We start from the raw sequence: 22,842 nt of genomic DNA, 5'->3' as shown, positions 1-22,842 counted from the left end.
TGTTGCTCGTTAAAATTGGTTTTGCTCACATTAATAGTTAATCACTAAACTGATAACTGATATCAATAATCTGAAATCAAACATTTCGACACCTTTTGAAGGTGTATTCTAAATATGGGTATCACCTCGTAGCCAAATTACACGCTTTTCTGCATTCTACAAGATCCAAAACCCATATCGGTGCCTGACCTTAAGATCTGTGTGTATGATCCTGTTTACATCTTGATGGATGACTTGTCAGAACAAGGAAAAAGTCTCTTCATCATAACCCTAACTAAACAATAATTCCTCCATTTATCTCCGTGCAGAAGAAGATGTATGCCTTTAATCGAATGGAGTTATTTACCGAACGCTCCGTTGCTTAGGCAATCGTGGGAGTACCCGTTCGAGTGGAAATTAATGGTCACATTGGCCGTCAGTTTTGCTCGGAGTTATAATGCACGTTTTAACCCTGCTATTTTAATGACCTTATCTGAGATATTACCTCTGCATTTTCCGTGTTTCGCATCTTGTAGATGTGAGTAAAATACAGGGAATTCATTTCATGCGTGCGAGGGTTTGATCTGGAGATATGATTGTCCTTTGTCTTGATATTAGTTTTGTAAACAAAGTAGACATATTGTCTTGTGCGACAGACACATCATGTGTATCACATACGCATCTATTTGGGTAGATTAATACACTGTATAGATTAGCGTGTACTGTCACTTCGAGGTGAAGAGGGTACTGTGCTTTCTTGGGTGAGGGTACTGTGAACTCTCTGGTGAGGGTATTGTGAACTCCCTTCTGACGATACTGTGAACTCTCTGGTGTGGGTACTGTTACTTCTTGGGTGAGGGTAATGTGAATTCCTTAGTCCGGGTAATGTGATTTCCTGGGTGAGCTTAATGTGAATTCGCTGGTGAGGATAATGTGACTTCTTGGAGGAGTGTAATGTGACTTCTTGGGTGAGGGTAATGTGACTTCTTGGGTGAGGGTAATGTGACTTCTTGGGTGAGGTACTATGACTTCTGGGGTGAGGGTAATATGACTTCTTGGGTGAGGGTATTGTGACTTCTGGGGTGAGGGTACTGTGACTTCTTGGGTGAGGGTAATGTGACTTCTGGGGTGAGAGTACTGTGAACTCCCTGGTGAGGGTAATGTGACTTCTGGGGTGAGGGTAATGTGACTTCTGGTGAGGGTACTGTGAACTTTCTGGTGAGGAAACATTGACTGCAGATTTATTGTGGCATGAAATAAGGAACTGTGACAACATGGATTAGGGTATTGTGACTTCTTGGGTGATGGTATTGTGAACTCTATGGTGAGGCTACTGTGACTTCTGAGGTGAGGGTAATGTGACTTCTTGGATGACGGTAATGTGACTTCTTGGGTGAGGGTAATGTGACTTCTGGGGTGAGGGTAATGTGACTTCTTGGGTGAGGGTATTGTGACTTCTGGGGTGAGGGTAATGTGACTTCTTGGGAGAGGGTATTGTGACTTCTTGGGTGAGGGTAATGTGACTTCTGGGGTGAGGGTAATGTGACTTCTTGGGTGAGGGTATTGTGACTTCTGAGGTGAGGGTAATGTGACTTCTTGGGTGAGGGTACTGTGACTTCTTGGGTGAGGGTAATGTGACTTCTGGGGTGAGGGTAATGTGACTTCTTGGGTGAGGGTATTGTGACTTCTGAGGTGAGGGTAATGTGACTTCTTGGGTGAGGGTACTGTGACTTCTTGGGTGAGGGTAATGTGACTTCTGGGGTGAGAGTACTGTGAACTCCCTGGTGAGGGTAATGTGACTTCTGGGGTGAGGGTACTGTGACTTCTGGTGAGGGTACTGTGAACTTTCTGGTGAGGAAACATTGACTGCAGATTTATTGTGGCATGAAATAAGGAACTGTGACAACATGGATTAGGGTATTGTGACTTCTTGGGTGATGGTATTGTGAACTCTATGGTGAGGCTACTGTGACTTCTGAGGTGAGGGTAATGTGACTTCTTGGATGAGGGTAATGTGACTTCTTGGGTGAGGGTACTGTGACTTCTTGGGTGAGGGTAATGTGACTTCTGGGGTGAGGGTAATGTGACTTCTTGGGTGAGGGTATTGTGACTTCTGAGGTGAGGGTAATGTGACTTCTTGGGAGAGGGTATTGTGACTTCTTGGGTGAGGGTAATGTGACTTCTGGGGTGAGGGTAATGTGACTTCTTGGGTGAGGGTACTGTGACTTCTTGGGTGAGGGTAATGTGACTTCTGGGGTGAGGGTAATGTGACTTCTGGGGTGAGGGTAATGTGAACTCTCTGGTGAGGAAACATTGACTGCAGGTTTACTGTGGCATGAAATAAGGAACTGTGACAATATGGATTAGAGTATTGTGACTTCTTGGGTGAGGGTATAGTGAACTCTCTGGTGGGGGAAATCTGACTTCTTGGGTGTGGGTTTTGTGACATCTTGGGTGAGGGTATCATGACTTCTTTGGTGAGGGGAATGTGACTTCTTCGTTGAGGGTATTAGGATGTTTTGGGTGAGGGTACTGTGTGGTAACAACGTGGATACGGGTACTGTGACGTCGTAGATTAGAGCATTGTGACAACATGCAATAGGGTACTGTGACGTCATAGATAAGAGAATTGTGACAACATAAATTAGGGGACTGTGACAACATGCAATAGGGTACTATGACATCATAGATAAGAGTATAGTAACAACATAAATTTGGGGACTGTGACAACATGGAAAGAGGTACGGTGACGTCATAGATAAAATAATTGTGACAACATAAATTAGGCGACTGTGACAACATGCAATAAGGTACTATGACGTCATAGATAAGAGTATTGTGACAACATAAATAAGGGTACTGTGACAACAAGAATACAGGTACTGTGATGTCATAAATTAGGGGACTGTGACAACATGCAATAGGTACTATGACGTCATGGATAAGAGTATTGTGACAACATAAATAAGGGTACTGTGACAAGAAGAATACAGGTACTGTGACGTCATAGATACGAGAATTGTGACAACACGAATAAGGGCATTACGGCTCATGGGACTGTGACGCTATGCATCAGGTATAATCCAGATCAGCCCTGCCTCGGTATTTTTGGTTTGTCAGAACCATGTAAACGTCCACGGCATGTCGACCCGTCCTCTCGCATTCAACTGCGACTTCGTGATATTGCTTTCAAACAGTTAAAGCCGTCGTTAAAACCTATTCTCAGCAATATCAGTCTTGTCAATGTTTATCAAGATAAATTCCTATTTATTATGCTGCGAAACGACCATCGAGGCCAGGACATGTGGCTTGAATCTGTGCTCACAATCATGTCTTGGTTGATTAGGTATGGCACTGTCTCAGATGATTAGGTTCAACAATGTTTCAGATGATTAGCTACCGCAAAGCCTCGCGCGTCTTGTTAGACAGGCTTCCTTGTCAGAATATATGAAGGTATTAAACACATTGTCAGTGTCTTTCTTAATAATCTATTTGCGGTTCCAGCAGCTATCCGTCACTGTCTCTATCCAGGGAGCAGGATTAGCAAGGGAACAAATTCCAATTTTTGACTTTTTGACAGTCATTTCAAAAGTTTCTCTACCGTGTTTCGCCTTTTCCCGATCGATCACAGTCTCATTTTACTGGTTGTCTCCCAGGGATAGACAGAACTCTATTTGTCCCATAACATTCCCAAAATAAATCTGCTGACACATAAGAAAGGGCATTACTGTCAAAAGTTAAGGCTTGATCAGATTTCATTTAAAAGACGTCATAGTTTCCGTCAGACCGGGGAGAAAGCACATTGAGTTGGGCGCTGTGAGAATTGGGCAAGGCTTTGATAATCAAGACAGTTATAAAATGAGGGTTTAGGATCTGATAAATGCTTTCCTGTGACATTGGCCTTACCAGGGTCATCTGAGAAAGATGGTCGTTTGACAAAGATTATTTTTACAACCTCCGTGAAGATCCGAGTTAGATTTGGTCTTCAGCAATCCATGCTTGTCGTAAGAAATGACTTACGGAATCGGGTGGCCAGACTCGTTGATTGAGCTGATGCATGCCATCGTATCCCAGTTGCGTAGAATAATACTAATGATGTCAATCACTGCATTGTCTTGTCAAGATTCGATTATTTACAGACCGCTGTTATATAGCTATGATATGTAATATTCTTACAAAAAGCAGAGAAGTGTATTTTGTTATCTGTTGATGCGATTTTTTTTCAAAAAGCAGAGAAATATTATATTTACGTCTGTCTGTACATTCTTGTGAGAACATGTGTGTTCATTTTCACAGGACCCATGGTACAGTATGACACTAGGTTATCATACAGTGCTTTGATGCAGTCAACCGCGGATATACCACTCAAATAACCTTCATTTATTACTCCTGTGCACAGGAACATCATCATGTATTGTAATGTCAAATTCTCGAGGCCTTTCTTTACTCTAAACTGTAATATTTATTAAAAGGTACGTTAATACGAAGTTGTTTTGTCATTGGTTTGTATGAACGATTAACTTTTACATGTTGTATGAAAAGGTTTGTGGTCAACAAAGACGAATATTCCTCTGTAAATATTTAATAAACACTCCCTTGCATTGTGTAGCTCTTAAAGTAAAAAATACCAGACCTAATGTTCATCAAGAAAACTGCACTTAAGTCTAACATTACCAAATACATCGATCACGCAAAGTTAATCGGAAACTATAGAATCAATGTATTAACAGGCGCATGGCATTACAGTGGATTGTGCAGAATTTGTATATGAGCGTATTGTCAAACTGAATGACTGATTGGCAATTTTAGGCCCATTGTGTGAAAAAAACTGCATTAGTTTAGCTTGGCTTTTAACGCCTTTAAGAAATTTGCTTTTAGTATTGACAACCTATCATGTTTTCAGCGCCGTTGAATAACGACAACCATTTGTAATAGATTTCGAAGTAAACGGAAAAGCTGACTTTGTTCCAATGACATGGTATAGATAACCATTGCTGCTAAACAAGGGATGCAGAGTGTGTCCGGCATTTTTCAGCACGTGTATTCGCGGGTGGTGACATTTGACTGTGTCGTTTTCGTCATTAGGAGCGGCACTGTGAGAAGAAATCCAAAGCTAATTGCATCAAAAAGCCATTTCCCTGTCATCTACCGAATATGTTATTAGCCCTAAATAACCTGCGTTAAAAGGTTTTCACACCCATTGTAATATGTTAAGATGTAACATTAATGAACAAATGATGTAAACAGTTGTGTTTCCTTTTAAAAAGCATTAGAACCTGGCGTGGGTTAAGTATCAGAATCAAAGTTTTAATAATGACAATAACAACATCAAAAATAATATAACAATAACACTACTAACTATTACTACTACTCCTCCTCCTCCTCCTACTACTACTGCTGCTGCTGTTGCTGCTTCTACTACTACTGCTGCTGCTGCTATTCCTCCCACTGCTTCTACTACTACTGCTGCTACTACTACTACTACTACTGCTGCTGCTCCCCCCTCCTCATCCTCCCACTGCTACTACTACTACTGCTGCTACTACTACTACTACTACTACTACTACTACTACTATTACTACTACTACTACTACTGCTGCTGCTGCTGCTACTACTACTACTGCTGCTACTACTACTGCTACTACTACTACTACTACTACTGCTGCTACTACTACTACTACTACTACTACTGCTGCTACTTCTACTACTGCTACTACTACTACTACTGCTGCTGCTGCTGCTGCTCCTGCTGCTACCCCCTCCTCCTCCTCTTCCTCCTCCTACTACTAGACACCAAAATTACGTTCAACTCGAGGTCTACTGCAGCTTGTGCCCTTTGTGGTGGAAGGGGGTAGATAAGTTGACACATCAGTTCCATAACGCATCATGATCACATGAAGTAAGGAATAGTGTAGCTGCTAAAGAGAAGTGCTTAATATAGATTCCCATAATCAACCACACAAGATCCATTTTGAAATATCAAAATTTCCAAATAAAAATGCTTTAAATATATTCACACGGATTGTGTAAATATTATACTAAGGTAAACAAAATCACAACACAATTAGACTTGAGTTTCACATTGTGCGACTTGTACGTGTGTACTTACTTTGGGAAGCACGTACATGTACATGCATGGTCTTTCGCTTTGCTTTATTAATAATTCATAAACCAAATGAGCAGCCACAAATTAAAAGTAGGTGTCTTTTATTTAAGATTAAATGACGTTACACACACGTAAATCACATCGGCGAATCAATTATTTTTACACATTTCGTGAACAGCAAGAGCCATGAGCCTTGACAGTGATTTATGTGTTGTTGAATTCAATTAATCTATTCTGTTTCGTTTGCATATTATATAAGATTAAAGCTACACGTATTGACTTTGGGATCTTTGTTTTATGGCGTCATGTTATATAGAACACCAATTGTTCATTGTTCAATTGTGCACTTATTAAACATGTAATCAGATAAACAATATTTTGACTACTAGATCAATAGCTCTCCAAAACCTTTTCAAACGTTTAAAGTGTTTGGCGAATTATGAAAAAATATGGGACATGGTCTTTATGGTTTTAGTGGAACAATCTGTTCCATTAAGCAATTGCAAAAATGCTTTCAGAATTCAGCCATTCTCAAATGACAAAGAAATCAATATCAATTATCAAAACAAATTCCCTTGATTGAAGTCAGATTCGGAAGAATTAACACAATGCAGTCGCTCGTGCTTCCACAAATGGTATCTGAGTAAACTGATGAACTCGAGGTAATTAAAAGCCCGAAATTTACATGGCCGAGATATCCTTGCAGATGACATGACAACTTGAGGCTTCATTGATTCCCTGAAGACCTGTGTGATTCAGTATAAATTTCAATTTCATTGTATGTTGCGTTTGTAGTATGACTCACCGGACATATGATCTCATTGTTTGATGTAAACGACTGCGTGGGATTGGTAAATATAATGGTCCTTTAAAGGGACAAAGTTCATTTAGTTTCTTTATTCCGGATCCACATCAGCAGTCACCTATCACTCGGTCAACTCAACGAAATAAAATCAGAAAAATGTCATGTTATTGGTACAGTGTACATGTATAAAGTGTCAACTCTTGAAAGAATACCAAATTCAAAAACATTCCATGAGCATGTGTCATTTAATGACATTCTTTCCGGAGCAAACATCCGTCAATTCATCGTAAATAGTTAAACGAAACAAGACTCCATCACACCAATTCATCTTCATCCCTAAAACGCCATAATGTAAAGAGACGAAAGCATACAATAACACAACCCAGACACACTCCACTGTGCGTATTCTGTTTGCGTTTGATATAATGGGTGAGAGAATTGAATGTCGCGTTCAACAGTAATTCGATATCAGCTATATCACGATGTGTAAACTTGTGAGGAGAGAGTCCGAAGTGATGGAGGCCTTTGACCATTGTCACTTGCGTGATCTCATGGTGCTTGTGAACCAAGAATCATAGGATCCTGGTACACCTTCGAAAAGCGTTGTACAATCATCCCATAAGCGAATTTGTGAAATTATCCCACAATGTGGTGCTAACATGATTAATATTAATGATAATAGTCGCAAATACCAGTAGGCAATTACTTATGCAGCGTTATGTAATATTCACCCACTTTATCTTCTTCACATTATCTAGTATAATACAAACCCAATACTTTGTTTCATAACGTCATAGAAATACAACTACACAGATGCTATTATCGCAACCTCAATCAAACATTTTCCTTAAATTGCGTTTATTGTTCCGTCATCAGGCCAGACACTGCTCTTACAAACAAACGACTTCGCTTATCTGTTGATGTGTACTTCCATTGTATCTATCTGACTTGTCACCGTAGGACAAATGTTCTGCTATTGAGAAATGTCAGAGCTCACTAAACATAGCAGGATATCTGGTATATGTCGCCGATATGGGGAGAAGCGTGCGTGGGGATGGTGGAAAGTTTCCGGAAATAGACACTCAACCCGGAAATGGAGTATCTGTCCGTGAGTTTCCGGTTGGGGATCTGGTCTCAGTGGAGGTGCCAGACAGCTAGGGTCTTTGATGGAGTTATGTGATATAGACTGACCGCGCTCAGTGAAATTAACACTCTCCTCGGGTAGTCGTTGATTGCCATGTGTCAATACAAATGATGTACATTTACTGCAGATTTCAGCAACGTTTCAATGCCTATTGGACTTGGGCTACCGGATGGAATTAATGCAAAACAGGGTTCACCTCTCTTCGTGTAAAGGGCAACACTGTTTCATGATAGCAATAACATACTGCAACTCAGATGATTTTATCACCATTTTAAACATGGATTGCTGAAATATTGATTTGAAAAAAGCATTAATGACACTGCGAGCTGTTGGTGCTCTTTGGGGTTATTGAGTGGTTGCACCTTTGTGCGACACAGTGAAAGTTAAAAGGTATAATTGAAACATTTTTACGACAGTAAGATGTGTGGAAAGATACCCAACAGCCTAAATTAAAATAGCGCTGTAAATCTAATTCTTAATTACTTGACGCCGATTCTCATTTACATGTGTTTCTCAGACCTTCAAACATTTGTGGAGACCATGTGGTTGTATAATGCGAAGATGCTTATGGCAGATTCGTTGACTTTTTGGTATCTGAAATTGACACAGAAGCTGAGAAACTTGAAAAAAAATCCATTTGGAGTTGATTTCTAAATATATTGTCTAAAAATAATATCAATGAACTAACATAATGCTTTTGATGCATAATTTATATGTTTCAGACCGAATATCTTTTATTGCAATTTACCTTAAAGTTGAGCGTTATATTGCTACAGTATAACACATATTCCACACATATTAGGGAAAATGCATGATGCCGTTTAGTTCATTCACAAAATGCCCTGAAGCCAATATATCTTCTCGGGGTAAATAGTTGGAGATTTAGAGACCGATCATAACGTGTCAATACCACACAACCCGTGAATCTTGCACTACGTGTGATTTTCGCATCACGGTCATTGATATATCATACAATACAGCGCTATGCTTATCAATAAACATATTTCCATAATCAGTATATTGTGTTTGTTTGTTCTGCTGATGTTTGTGTTTAGCAGTAATAGTCCTTCTTTCCTCATGGATGATTATACTACTTTCCAACAACTACCTCCAAGCAGTCTCGCGGCTTCACACACCGATACTACATGTATGTTTTGAAAGAGTCCAACTAATAATTAAAACATCTTCAGGGCTGAATGGAGTTTCTGTATTTACGATAGTGCAAAATTCCACACATACAACGTTGAACGTATCAATTAAAATTTATCTGAATTGCTGAACGCAAAGACTGATTTATCTTCATATTGAAATTGTTCTTTGTTTTTTGTGTATTTCTGTTATGTCTCAGCCTGGTATTGGAGGAAAGTCTTATATAATACAGGTCATACATTTAACCCCTTTGATAAAACCCAGAAGCACGGGTAGTGACAAACCTAGAAACCTAATCAGGGCGAACAGGGATGAAACCCACGATCATATGAGTCTTAGATGCATGAGCGAATTTCGAAGCATTAAAAGACTGGGCATTCCATGGCCCTTTGGCTTTGAGTAACACCGATCGACTAATGCCACCGATTGGGATCTTTTACATTTCTGTCTCCTACATTAGGTTACCAATGGACATGAACCTTGACACTCTGGAACTGGCTCAGTGCATTTCGATCATTGCTGCCACGTGTTCAGGACTAGGCAATAAACGCTTTAATAATTCACTTGTTTCTGACATATTACAGATGCTCCTGACACAAGATGTTATATCTGAGTGTCCAGAAAGCATCTGCTGGCCGTGACAAACTATCATAATTGTTCACACTATTCACGGGGAACATACATAGTGCCAGGGTTTCGAGATGTGGCCGAGCTCTTGCAAAATGTGTCAGTATTTTGCATTCAGCCCCTTTAGCCATGCTGTCTGCTCCCAACGCCCAACAGATCTATTATGAACCGTGGTTCTGCCGCTGCAAAGTTGTCACATTTGATGAACAAAAAATGAAAGCTATGAACATGTCGCGAGACAAGACGGGGTTTACTTCACCTTACGCTATAATACGCAGTCAGATATCACGCCTGTGAGCTCAGTCAATACCACACCTCTGAGTTCGTCAATATCAGCCTGTATGAATATTGCATTTGCTCACACATAAGAAGAAAGGGGAAATCGCTGTTTCATTTGACGCAGTTTAGAATGAGTTTTTATTTTAAGATGTTGAAAATAAATTAAAGTATTTAAAATTCCGTTTTCGTAGACATCATTTGCACATCCACCATGGGACTGCGGATTGGTACATGCGGGGCACAAGAACACACCATAAATGGCATTTACATAAACACATCATTAATGTTGAGTAAAAACATCCACTGGGACCACGAGCAAAGCAGACGTTGATATAGTTAGATTTCTGCTATGTCCATATTGCAAGAAGGCGGAAATAACCGTCCAAATCAGTTGACATTAATTGTATTGTATGGTTATCGAAAACATATACTTTCTGTCAACATGCATACGCAAAACAATACTAAACTAAACGCAACATTTGTTTGTTTGTTTGCATGTTGTTTAACACATCAAGCTGACACGCCGTGATATAACTGGGCCAATGTTCAAAGCGGCACTCACTCACTCACTCACTCACTCACTCACTCACTCACTCACTCACTCACTAATAACTCTTTTGTGTTTGTACACAATACACAAGTTGTCAAGACAGACCAATGCAGATTGGTGCCGTTTTAATGCGCACTTGGTATTGTTTTCTGTGTCTGTCTAACTGGTGTACATCTCGTATTAGGAATGCAAACAACAAGACATATCAACATCATCCTTCATAGAACACAACAATTGCAAGGGAGAATTTGAACAGGACCTTTTGGATTTTAAAAATCAAATCATATGTAAACTTACTGGTCTATCTCCGTCTCATTTGAAGTGAACATTACATAATATATTATTAAATCTAAAAAATGAGGGTAGTTGAGATGCATGATAGAGGTCATGGGCGGCCGAGTCAACTCAACCGCTGTGAAGAGTTCTGTCCCTTTGTTATGCCAGAAACCTATGTCCCCAGTTTGCCCTGATTATGTTTCTAGGTTTGTCATCACCAAACTCGTTTTTCGTGGGTTTCACGAAAGTAGTAAACGTCTGAGAGTTGTATTTCTTTGGCTTTTCCTCCCACATCAATCTGACACGCTGGACTACAACTGGAATACAGACACAGTTTAAAGTGGCGTCAAACTCAACTGACAACAACATGATCCCAGCTACGTTTGCCTTTTGGGGACACGGATGGCCCAGTCGTCCAAGGCGCCACGATTCGCTGTGCAGAGTTGCGTCTCCAGAAACCGTTGAATGTGGGTTCGAATCCCGGTTCGCCCCGATTATGGTTCTAGGTTTGTCAGCACCCTACCGGTGCTCGTGGATTTCACCGAAGTGGTAAACATCAGGCTTTCCTCTAACATTAAGCTGACACGCCGTGACATAACTAGAATACTGTTTAAAGCGGTGTTAAACCCAACTCACTCACTCAATTGTGTCAGCACAATGAGGAATGCCAGAAACGGTGCACGCAGGTCGTCACAGTTTCCATTTTGTCAACGAGCACAATTATGATGCTGATAAACTAAAAATTCTAATCAAAGTGAATGTTAGATGTGCATCCAAGTGCGGATCTTGGTACGGAAAAGGGACGTTACTTTGTACATCGATTTAGGACGTCTTAGACCATTTGACCACCAAATCACAATGTACAATATATGAATATATATATCCATGTTAATATGACAATGATGCCAATATCGAAAAAAAACAGACCACAAAACGAAAGTTAAATGCGATTTAAAGCGAGATTTGTTTCAGATGTCGATAATACAAATGGTTCAGACACAATTATTTTGGAAAGGTTGGCTTGGGTTAGTTTATGTCACTATCTCGGTTGGCTGTGCCTGATTGCCGAACATCGACAGAGACAACCCCACTCAAACAGATTACTTTACACGTTTCTAACACGTTCATTGTAACTCTAGCAAGCAGAATATATTTTTGGACTAATTTCAAGAGGACTCAGTCTGTGTTTCATTGGTACTCGCAAAACACTTCAATTCCATTATATAAATGTCACGTCGGTGACAGAGAGTGTTTTATATTCCTTTTTCACACCGACAATCACGTAAAACACTATTTTGCATCAACAACAAAATCAAAACTTCGAGACAATTGTGTTGCCTTTGGAATCTTCAAATGAAGGTGCTTTAGATGTATTTGCATTAAGTATGCTCGGTTGTTACAACTGATTCAAACTCATGGTTTGACTGGGATTATATCAAAATGTACCGGTTCAGTAACGTCTGACTTCTCCTCTTAATTTTGGGACGGACTATTCGATGTTGGTGGAACACTTTTTCTACAGATTTTGCATCCCACAATAAATTGATTGTTGATCATGTTTGATATCTTGGAGACCAGTTGTGTTGTTAAAAAGAAATTATTCAGCTCTTCGTTTCACAGTGACATTTAAGCAGTGACCTAAAATATATCCTGTCTTAAACAAAACCATCATCATGTATACTGGTGGGTACTATAGGGCATCCATAAATCCAAGATTCAATGCAGTATACTGCGAACCGAAGGAAGTAACACTTTGCTCTGCGTGTCTTGCAGTACACTACATGTGCATATCATCAATTCCTTCGTCTGTGTGGGTAAAGGCTATCGATACAGTCGCGAGTTTATTGTGTATGGGATGCGATAAAATGATGAATGTAGCGCACACATGCTTTAAAGATGGCTGGATGTAACTTTGTGAAAGTATCTCGAAAATGGCGCAATAACCTCCCGCAATTGTGCGTCATTTGTGAAATAAAAGCGACAAAACCCTATTCACATTCATAACACATCTCTGCAGAAAGCAGAGTCGCCTGTACGATTCCGACTATATCATGAACATGTCTATGCATCACTATTAACTCGTGATGATACCCGATGTTCGCGAACGATATCAGATCATCGATATACCTGAAGATTAAGTTAAAAGTCTTAAAAAGGAAATCCGGGGGAAGTTACTGATGACATGCAGTGTACATGTATATCCTTCCTGGTTAACTGTTAGTATTCTTCTCCTCACGAATTTATAAATATTAAACCTTATCTATTTTACTGAGACCTTCTGTCACTCCATGTACATGTACCTCTTTACGCGATGGTGAGGTACCCCAGTGGTGAAGATATCGCTCGTAACGCCGAAGATCCAGGTTCAACAACGTTGTTTGAATGTGTACAGCCATTTCGTGGTGTCGCCATCAGAAGATAAGGCTGGAATAGTTATAGAAGCGGCACACCTATTACTCACTCATACCACTTTGCATCTATAATGTGAAGGTAACAGTTGCCAATTGAATAAAGTGAAACAATGTATTATAAGTATATGAGTGTTCATGGTTAAAGTCAATGTAAGCACTTATGTAAATTGTATATATGCGTTAAAGGACATTTAAAGTTATTTATTTTCTTATAGACATTTGATAAAAATAGCAGGTTATAATATGTTAAAGAAAATAAAGAAGTAATTTAAATCCGTCGGTAATACAACCATTCTACTCAATTGCATTCCGGCAGTATGTCGGTTCTCCAGCCGCTTAACTGTTGACAGCTTGTTCTTTGTATCAATCAGCGACTGGAGTCGGTGGCAGCTTTATTGGGTTCATTTACATTGAGTAACCGGAGTGAACAATATATTTCCCAGCTGACACGCACCCCGTGTTTTTGTCCATGTAGCCTCAACAAAATATATGAGCGCAGAGAGTTCACTTTTGTGTCTTAGAATACGATTTATCATAGGAAGCTGCATATTTGCAGGTGAGTAATCAAAATAGTGCCTTTGGGCATCGATACGGACATACCATACCATGATAGTTGTCGATGACTATTTCTAAGGCTTCATTTAATATTATTTGTTGATGCATTAACAAAGTAGTTATTTACGGATGAACGGGTTTTTGATCGTTTGTGTTAATTCGGTTACATTCCTTTGTTTATAGTTAGTAAACACATTTTTATTTTATGACAGATAACAACAGTATGTGTTTATTAAACAGCCTCTCAAGTGCAGGTACAGTTATAAGACGCCCCATCATGAGCAGATACAGTTAGATAGACAGTCCTTCATGTGCAGATACAGTTAGATAGACAACCCTTCATGTACAGATCCAGTTAAACGACCCCTCATGTGCAGATACAGTTCGAGGGACCCTCATGTGCAGTTACAGTTAGACGCCCCATCATGTACATATACAGTTAGACGGCCCCTCATGCGCAGATACAGTTAGATAGACAGCCCTCATGTGCAGGTACAGTTAGATAGACAGCCCCTCATGTGCAGATACAGTTAGACGGCCTCTCATGTGCAGATACAGTTAGATAGACAGCCCCTCATGTGCAGATACAGTTAGATAGACAGTCCTTCATGTGCAGATACAGTTAAACGGCCCCTCATGTGCAGATACAGTTCGAGGGACCCTCATGTGTAGATACAGTTAGACGCCCCATCATGTACATATACAGTTAGACGGCCCCTCATGTGCAGATACAGTTAGACGGCCCCTCATGTGCAGATACAGTTAGACAGTCCTTCATGTGCAGATACAGTTAGACGGCCCCTCATGTGCGGATACAGTTCGAGGTACCCTCATGTGCAGATACAGTTAGACGGCCTCTCATGTGCAGATACAGTTAGACGGCCCCTCATGTGCAGATATGGTTAGATAGACAGCCATCATGTGCAGATACAGTTAGACGGCCTCTCATGTGCAGATACAGTTAGACGGCCTCTCATGTGCAGATACAGTTGGACGGCCTCTCATGTGCAGATGCAGTTAGATAGACAACCCTTCATGTACAGATCTAGTTAGTGGGACCCTCATGTACAGATACAGTTAGAGAGCTCTTAATGTGCAGATACAGTTAGATAGACAACCCTTCATGTACAGATCCAGTTAGAGGGATCCTCATGTACAGATACAGTAAGACAACCCCTCATGTGCAGAAACAGTTAGACAGCTCTTCATGTGCAGATACAGTTAGACGCCCCCTCTTGTGCAGATACAGTTAGGGGGACCCCCATGTAGAGATACAGTTAGACAGCCCTCATGTGCAGAAACAGGTAGATGACCCCTCATGTGCAGATACAGTTAGACAACCCATCCTGTGCAGATACAGTTAGACGGCCTTTGATGTGCAGATACAGTTAGAGGGGCCCTCTTGTACAAATACAGATAGACAGCCCTCATGTGCAGAAACAGGTAGATGGGCCCTCATGTGCAGATACAGTTAGACAGCCCCTCATGTGCAGATACAGTTAGACAGCCCCTCATGTGCAGATACAGTTAGACAACCCCTCATGTGCAGGTTCAGTTAGACAGCCCCTCATGTGCAGATACAGTTAGACAGCCCCTCATGTGCAGATACAGTTAGACAACCCCTCATGTGCAGATACAGATAGACGGCCCTTGATGTGCAGAAACAGTTAGAGGGACCCTCGTGTACAAATACAGATAGACAGCCCTCATGAGCAGAAACAGGTAGATGGGCCCTCATGTGCAGATACAGTTAGACAGCCCCTCATGTGCAGATACAGTTAGATAGCCCCTCATGTGCAGATACAGTTAGATAGCCCCTCACGTGCAGATACAGTTAGACAGCCCTTCATGTGCAGATACAGTTAGATAGACAGCCCTCATGTGCAGATACAGTTAGATAAACGGCCCTTATGTACAGATACAGTTAGATAGACGGCCCTCATGTGCAGATACAATTAGACAGTCCCTCATGTGCAGACACAGATAGACGGCCCCTCATGTGCAGAAACAGTAAGAAAGACAGGTTCATGTGCAGGTTCAGTTAGACAGCCCCTTATGTGCAGATACAGTTAGACGCCCCCTCAAGTGCAGATACAGTTAGACAGCCCTTCATGTGCAGATACAGTTAGACAGCCCTTCATGTGCAGATACAGTTAGATAGACAGCCCTCATGTGCAGATACAGTTAGATAAACGGCCCTTATGTACAGATACAGTTAGATAGACGGCCCTCATGTGCAGATACAATTAGACAGTCCCTCATGTGCAGACACAGATAGACAGCCCCTCATGTGCAGAAACAGTATGAAAGACAGGTTCATGTGCAGGTTCAGTTAGACAGCCCCTTATGTGCAGATACAGTTAGACGCCCCCTCATGTGCAGATACAGTTAGACAGCCCTTCATGTGCAGATACAGTTAGACGGTTCCTAATGTGGAGATACAGTTAGATGGCCGCTCATGTACAGATACAGTTAGACGGCCCCTCATGTACAGATACAGTTAGACGATCCTGATATATTAGTAGTAATAACCCTCCACAACCACAATTGTCTTAGAACATGATCGTTACCACATTCTAAACTACCATTGTGTAGTATTACCCTCCGCAGAAATGATGACAATATGTTTTGTTTGTTCGTTGTTTAACGCCACACTCCACACCAAAAGTAAACACGAAAACTTGAAATACTTTGTAAATATGTGATTGGACAGAAAGAAGTAACATTTTATCCTGCGACATGTAATGCGGGGGTATACATTCGTCGCCTCGTCTGTCCGTCCGTAATCATTTCGTTTCCGGAGCACAACTCAAAAACCGTTCAATATTTTTCATAAAAAATTGGCAACGATGTCAAACAGATCCTGAAGTGGTGCCTTTTGCAATTTACGGATTTGTAGCATTTATGCTTTTTCTCGATTACCATGGAAGCAATTTGTACTTAGTCTCATAAGGTAGTTGATTTCGTTTCCGGATGTATCAACAAAACTTGGCAGATATATCAAACAGATACTGAAGTGGTGCCTTTTTACGTTTCTCAATTTCCATGGAAACAATTTGGTCTCAAAAGGGGTGCTGGATTTCGTTTCCGGAGCAGAACTTGAAAACATGAACACACAATGTCATTTAGAAAGTGGTCAAATTTTATATTTTGGATAACACTTTCTTCGTTAAGTACAGATTTTGGTACTATTATGGGTTGAGTCCCGTCCGGGATTCGAACCCACACTACAATAGTGAGCACACAATCGCCAGCACACTAAGTCAGTGATCTGTCTCACTCAGCCACAGAGGCTTCCACAAAATGAAAACTGGTAGTCTAGATCTAAATCTAATGGCACAAGTTTGACTTTAACTCTGTTCATTGTCGCGTGTTAGTCTGGACCATATCTTAAAAACTAATAGGTTCTCCTTCTTGAATCTGTGTACACATAAAGACCAGGTTATCAATTGTTGTCGATTACTATTTAGTTAAAAAAAATAAATTCTGTTACCATGGCAACAAGTTTGATCTTGACTCAGTTCATAGTGGTGCATTTGTCAGGCCCATATCTCTCTAAGTAATAGGCATACTTTCATGAAACTTAATGTGTGACCAGGTTGTCAACATGTACTTTTTAGATATTTTTAGAATTTATATTTTTTCCATTTCTGTGGCAACAAGATTGACTTTGACTCTGTTCATATTGGTGTGTACCTGACATAGAAATGTAAAGTTCCGAATCCAAATTGTTTTGATAGCTCAATAACTACTCTTGTGTAAGGATAGACAGATTAGATAGAATTAGATTAGATAAGAGAAATTCTCTCATCAAGTTTGACTTAAAGTAAAAGCCGGACGATATGTTCTTTCGAAATTGTGGGGGTCGTGGGATTTGTCATCTTCTAATGACACATGATTGTTTTTGAGTCCCGATTTGAAACTTGTGACATTCAAAACGATGATATTTCAGTGTTCATAACAATTGCTGTTATTAGTAGCTAGTGTGGTCTTTGGTCTCTCTTTCGTTTCATGTTAATAGAGAATATACATTTTCCACCGAGCTCCCACGCTACTAAACTATTAATTTGTAGCATTTGTACGCATTTTACGAAGAGCTTATATTTGCTGTTTGACAGATGAAAGCTGTCACACAATGCCTTTCTACTCACCAGATTGCACATATGACTGCGTAATAATAGACATGAAAATATTATTAATCTACTATGGGCGCTGAAATGTACATTGGAAAAGGGCGAGTTATTATGCTTTAGACTAGGTTGGTAGCACACTCTACTGTTTGGGGACCTCTGGATGCCCAGTAGAGTTTCATGATCAGATGATGTGTCAATGTCCTAGAAATTGCAAAGGGTATTAATTGTTTGTGTAATGCTTCTATGTATATACATAACATAGTATTACATGATGGTTTTAATGAAATGAAAAAAAATAATTGACGAAAAACATGAAACCGACATCTCTCGTACTCACACAGCAAACTAACAAACAAATATCAAGAACACTGCATCTTATCACAATTAACACAAACACTCTGACCCACTGACTTTTTTAGATGCATGTTATCGTATCCCAATTGCGTATATCGATGCTCATGGTGTCATTCACTTGATTGTCTGGTACAGACTTGATTATATTCAGCCATAACTGGAATATTTCTGAATGTGGCGCGAAACAACTGAAAAGAACACCCTACTATCAACAGGAATTATCGGGTAACCTGACGTGTCAATGACACTCACATGCTACTCGCGGAACCGCCGTGACACTTCTCGTGCAGAACTGATACCTAATGGTTGATGCTTGTCGTTAGAATGATATTGAGATACATGTCATAACTATTTCATTTATATGATTGCATGTCGTGATATGTTGCTCATTCTTTCAACAACGTATGACTTTGATACCTTACATGCTGCCATGATGCTACATGAAGGAAACATCTCATTCCTGTCCAACATATTATATATTCATCACATTTATGACAAGGCAACAGATGCATTAATATTGGTATCACAATCACACAGTAAAAGTAGAAAGAATGCCATAATGGTGCAAACTGCCAAAGTCAAATTAATTTTTGCCGAGTCCAAGAAATAGTTTTCATTTAAGTAACTTCATTATGAAGAATGTTGCATGAATCCTTCAGTTTCAATGATTAGTTAAATACGCAAATTTTCGAACTACTGCTGGTGTACTTTAAAGCCCCGAGGAGTCATAGGATAATGATGACACTGGTGTGGGTAGTGCTGAGGTTACATTGGAAGGGGTGTCCTTAAAAAATGCATTAAGCATTATCGGAAAAGCTATTTGCACAATACATGCACATAGCACAGTTAGCTTGTATTACCTTGCGGACAAGTTGGACAAACAAAGAAACGCAAACAAACCCGACACGAATCTGAAAGGAGAGATGCCGGGGAGCATTAGCAAATTATTAGCTTCAGTATGTTCTGGAAAATAGGTTGAATTAATAACTCTGATTATTGACATCTGATCATTTGCAAAACCCCTCAGATAAAACCTTGTCGCAATTTTTAAATAAAACTGATATCAAATCAAATCTTCAATGCATAAAGCAATATCTACAATGTATCATCATATTAGGTTACAACCCAAATGGAGATCTACCTGACACACATTAGAGGTGTACACATCCAAATACTAGCTTCGATGGATACAAAACTATGCCTCACACCAGAAGGACTTCAAGCAAACAATGTCGATTATTTAAGGACGGTGCTTTGCAAGCAATACTAAATGACCTTGCAAGTTCAGAATCAAGATAATTGACGTTTGGTCCTGTGGGAAATAATTGAGCATAAATATTAATGAAATCTAACTTTTATATGGACGATGTTTTTCAAACTCCATATTGAAAATATGGCCTGGTTCCGACATAAATTTCCCTGTGGAAATTACTGTTTTCTGAATGAGTTTTAATGATACATTTTGCAGCTTTTTTGCTGGGCTGCTGTTAGTTGTAGATAAGTGATAAGGATATAAACAGTGAAATCATGCATCTCAAGTGAACAGTTGGCCACACAGCTTCCATGCAAAAGCGAGAATCCAAAGGCCATCTTTCGAAATGTTATTAACACTGACATACAAACTACTTCTGCACAACACCACCCAAAACATTCCAACGTCATATAAACTGCACGTAATCCAATGCAGTCCACATACTATAAATACTATACATGGTCATATATATTACATGAGTAAAAGACACATGTAAAAACTGTTTTACAAGAGCACCATCAAGCATAGTTTACATCTATCACAACCACACATCTAGTACTAATCTAGTTATCCCATACGCTAAGAAGATGGGTAACTGTGTTCTTGGGCGTTCTTTGCATTAACCTTTTCCTCAAATACTTATGGTGCTATTCAGAATGCAGTATGTATCCTTCTCTTTCTAGGTTTACTTTTAACTGTAAATATAAGAGTGACATTGGTCCATACATGTACATATATGAGTAACAGAGTTTTGTAGTACTGATTAAATTTTCAGCTTTTGTATGCAACATCTGTTCCAGACTTTTACGTTATTGCTTATCTTATAGACAAAAGTAACACTCTAAAATCAGGAAATCTACAAATTCACACGTTTGTGATGTCGAATAATGTAATAGCGTTTCTTAACATCGCACAGGAAAGGAAAAAAACTCCCAAACGCGCAATCTATCCAAATATCGCTTAACTATTGTTTATGATGAGTCATTGGTGAATGTTAAAATTGTCAGTATTCGCTGCATAAACATTAAGAAAACAAAGAACGCCAAAATAGACATACACATGTGTGGCTTACTGTGCCAAGGATGAGTTAATATCCTTAGTTATTAATGACACTTCAGAGGCTGCTGTAGAGTTATCAAAATGTTATCACAATATTTAAAGCCTGTGCTAGAGGCAAAAAATCGACTGAGGCTTGGTATAATGCAGAATTTATGACACTGAAATGAAATAAATAGACATTATTAGACCTGTTTAGAACAACAGAAGAAAACAGCTACTTGAGGCAATTTCGCTTTGCCCGCAAATAAATAGAGCGAACTAGAAATGTGAATATTACCATAAGTCTCTAGCTATAAAACTCTTGATACATGAAATGACAGAAACTCGAATCATATTTCGTCTTGTGTGAAATCATCAGTAGGTAAATCACATTCCCCGGGTTCGTGTTCTCAGTGGATTTACTATTTCAAAAATATTTTGAATATTCATGATATTATATTAGATGATGACTTTGTTTCCTTTATTCCATAATATCTTTATCCAGATATACATGTATCTGTTCATATTGATGATGAAACTAATAATACTCTAAATAGGGGAAAATCAGATAAAGAAATAGTTAAAGCTCTGTCTGCTTGAAATTTGGTAAAGGCGCTGGACCTGATGGATACCTCCTGAAATGTGGAAACAAATGATGTGAATAACTATAGAAGAATCTCTTTAATGGATATCTGCAGTAAAACATTTACATACGTGTTAAATAAAAGACTTAAAAAAATCATAGAGTTGTTTGACAAAACCGTGAGTGTCAAGCTGGATTTCGTACTGGCTGTTCTACATCTGAAAATACTTATACACTACAATCACTAATTTAAAAATATTTATCCAAATCTAAGGGTAGATTATTTGTTTATTCGTAGGTTGTCATAAATATTTTGTTTCTGTGAATAGAGATCTTTTATGGTAAGAGTAGGCTCAACAAGATATTAAAGGTAAAATGCTGAAAAAATTCTTGATATCTATTCTAAGCTATTCTATGCATCAGCTGTTTAAATATCAAATGATAGCATTTACGAATATTTTGATTGTTCAAGTCGTGTTCGTCAAGGTTGTATTCTAAGACCCCTTCTATTCAGTATGTTTATCAACCAGCTTGAAGATGAATAAGCATGGCGAGAGAGGTATTTTTGTTGGTGCAGACATTTTAGACTTGCTTTTAATAGTATCTGTAAGTGATTTGTGTCTGTTTTATGATAGCGATATTCGTTTGCAAAAGAAAATACGCATATTATGGACATTTTGTTTAAAGTGGGAATTGACAAAACTTCATGTGCTCCTTAACGGAAGTAAACTTTATACTAAAAAATGGAGGTGTAATGATATCGCACTGAAAACCTCAACCTACTATAGCTATCTTGGTATCATATTTTTAAATTAACTTTCATGGTCTAAATCAGTGCAAACACTTATTCACAAAGCTGGTAAAGAACTTTTGCCTATAAACCAGTTGCGGTCGGAAATAAGGAATCTCGCCGTTCCCTTTAGAGTGCTTGATTGTCAAATAAAACCTTTTCTTTTGTGTTCATCCAAGACAAGGGGTTGGCATAAATGGGAAGCATTAGAACAGTCCCATGTAACATATACTAGTAGTAAATATGTTCTAGGTGTTGGCAAATCTTCCACTACTGAAGCTGCTTTAAGTGAGTGTGGTCCGTGTAATATATATTGTGACTCATTTACCGGATGCAATGAATATTGAAGTAAACTTGTATGTATGCCGGATACCAGATACCCAAATATTCGAATGTTAAGAAATAATTAGTAATACTATATTTATTGTTTCGATAATGTGTGGAAAAATAAAAATGTTGGAAATATTGATTTATTTCTTTTAGAATTTCAGCAACGTGTTAAAGACTGTCGTATTCAATATTATTTTTTCAAAGTTAAATGAGTATTTGACTTTAGATTTTCATGCATTGTACTTATGTACAAAGTCAACGTTCGCAACTGAACAATATTTACTCCATGTACACCAAAGAGGGTAAAGAAGATATTTCACAATACTCTCTCTTAACTTTACTACAAACCTCTAACATTAAAATCTTGTCAGTATGTGCTGAATACATTAAAGATGCCCCATCTTAATGTTTTTCGTTACTATAATTCTAAATGTACTTAAAATGCACTTTTTACCTCCTGTTAGTGTACCCCTACTTTGTA

At 39.1% G+C, this 22,842-nt stretch overlaps 1 protein-coding gene across 1 annotated transcript in view; it reads right to left on the bottom strand.

The window, feature by feature from the left end:
* Positions 1-852: 852 nt before the first annotated feature.
* The window catches only part of LOC139450362 (mucin-2-like), a 71,485-nt gene continuing 49,495 nt past the window's right edge, over positions 853-22,842 (bottom strand). The window contains exon 3 of the mRNA XM_071232044.1: positions 853-2,278. Within this exon, the coding sequence (XP_071088145.1) occupies positions 853-2,278 (1,426 nt within the window). The remainder of the gene's footprint in view (positions 2,279-22,842) is intronic.

The sequence above is a fragment of the Haliotis cracherodii genome, unplaced genomic scaffold (assembly GCF_022045235.1).
Source record: "Haliotis cracherodii isolate W230 unplaced genomic scaffold, xgHalCrac1.p SCAF_8, whole genome shotgun sequence".
Classification (NCBI taxonomy): domain Eukaryota; kingdom Metazoa; phylum Mollusca; class Gastropoda; order Lepetellida; family Haliotidae; genus Haliotis; species Haliotis cracherodii.
This window is presented reverse-complemented; position numbering and strand designations above follow the sequence as displayed.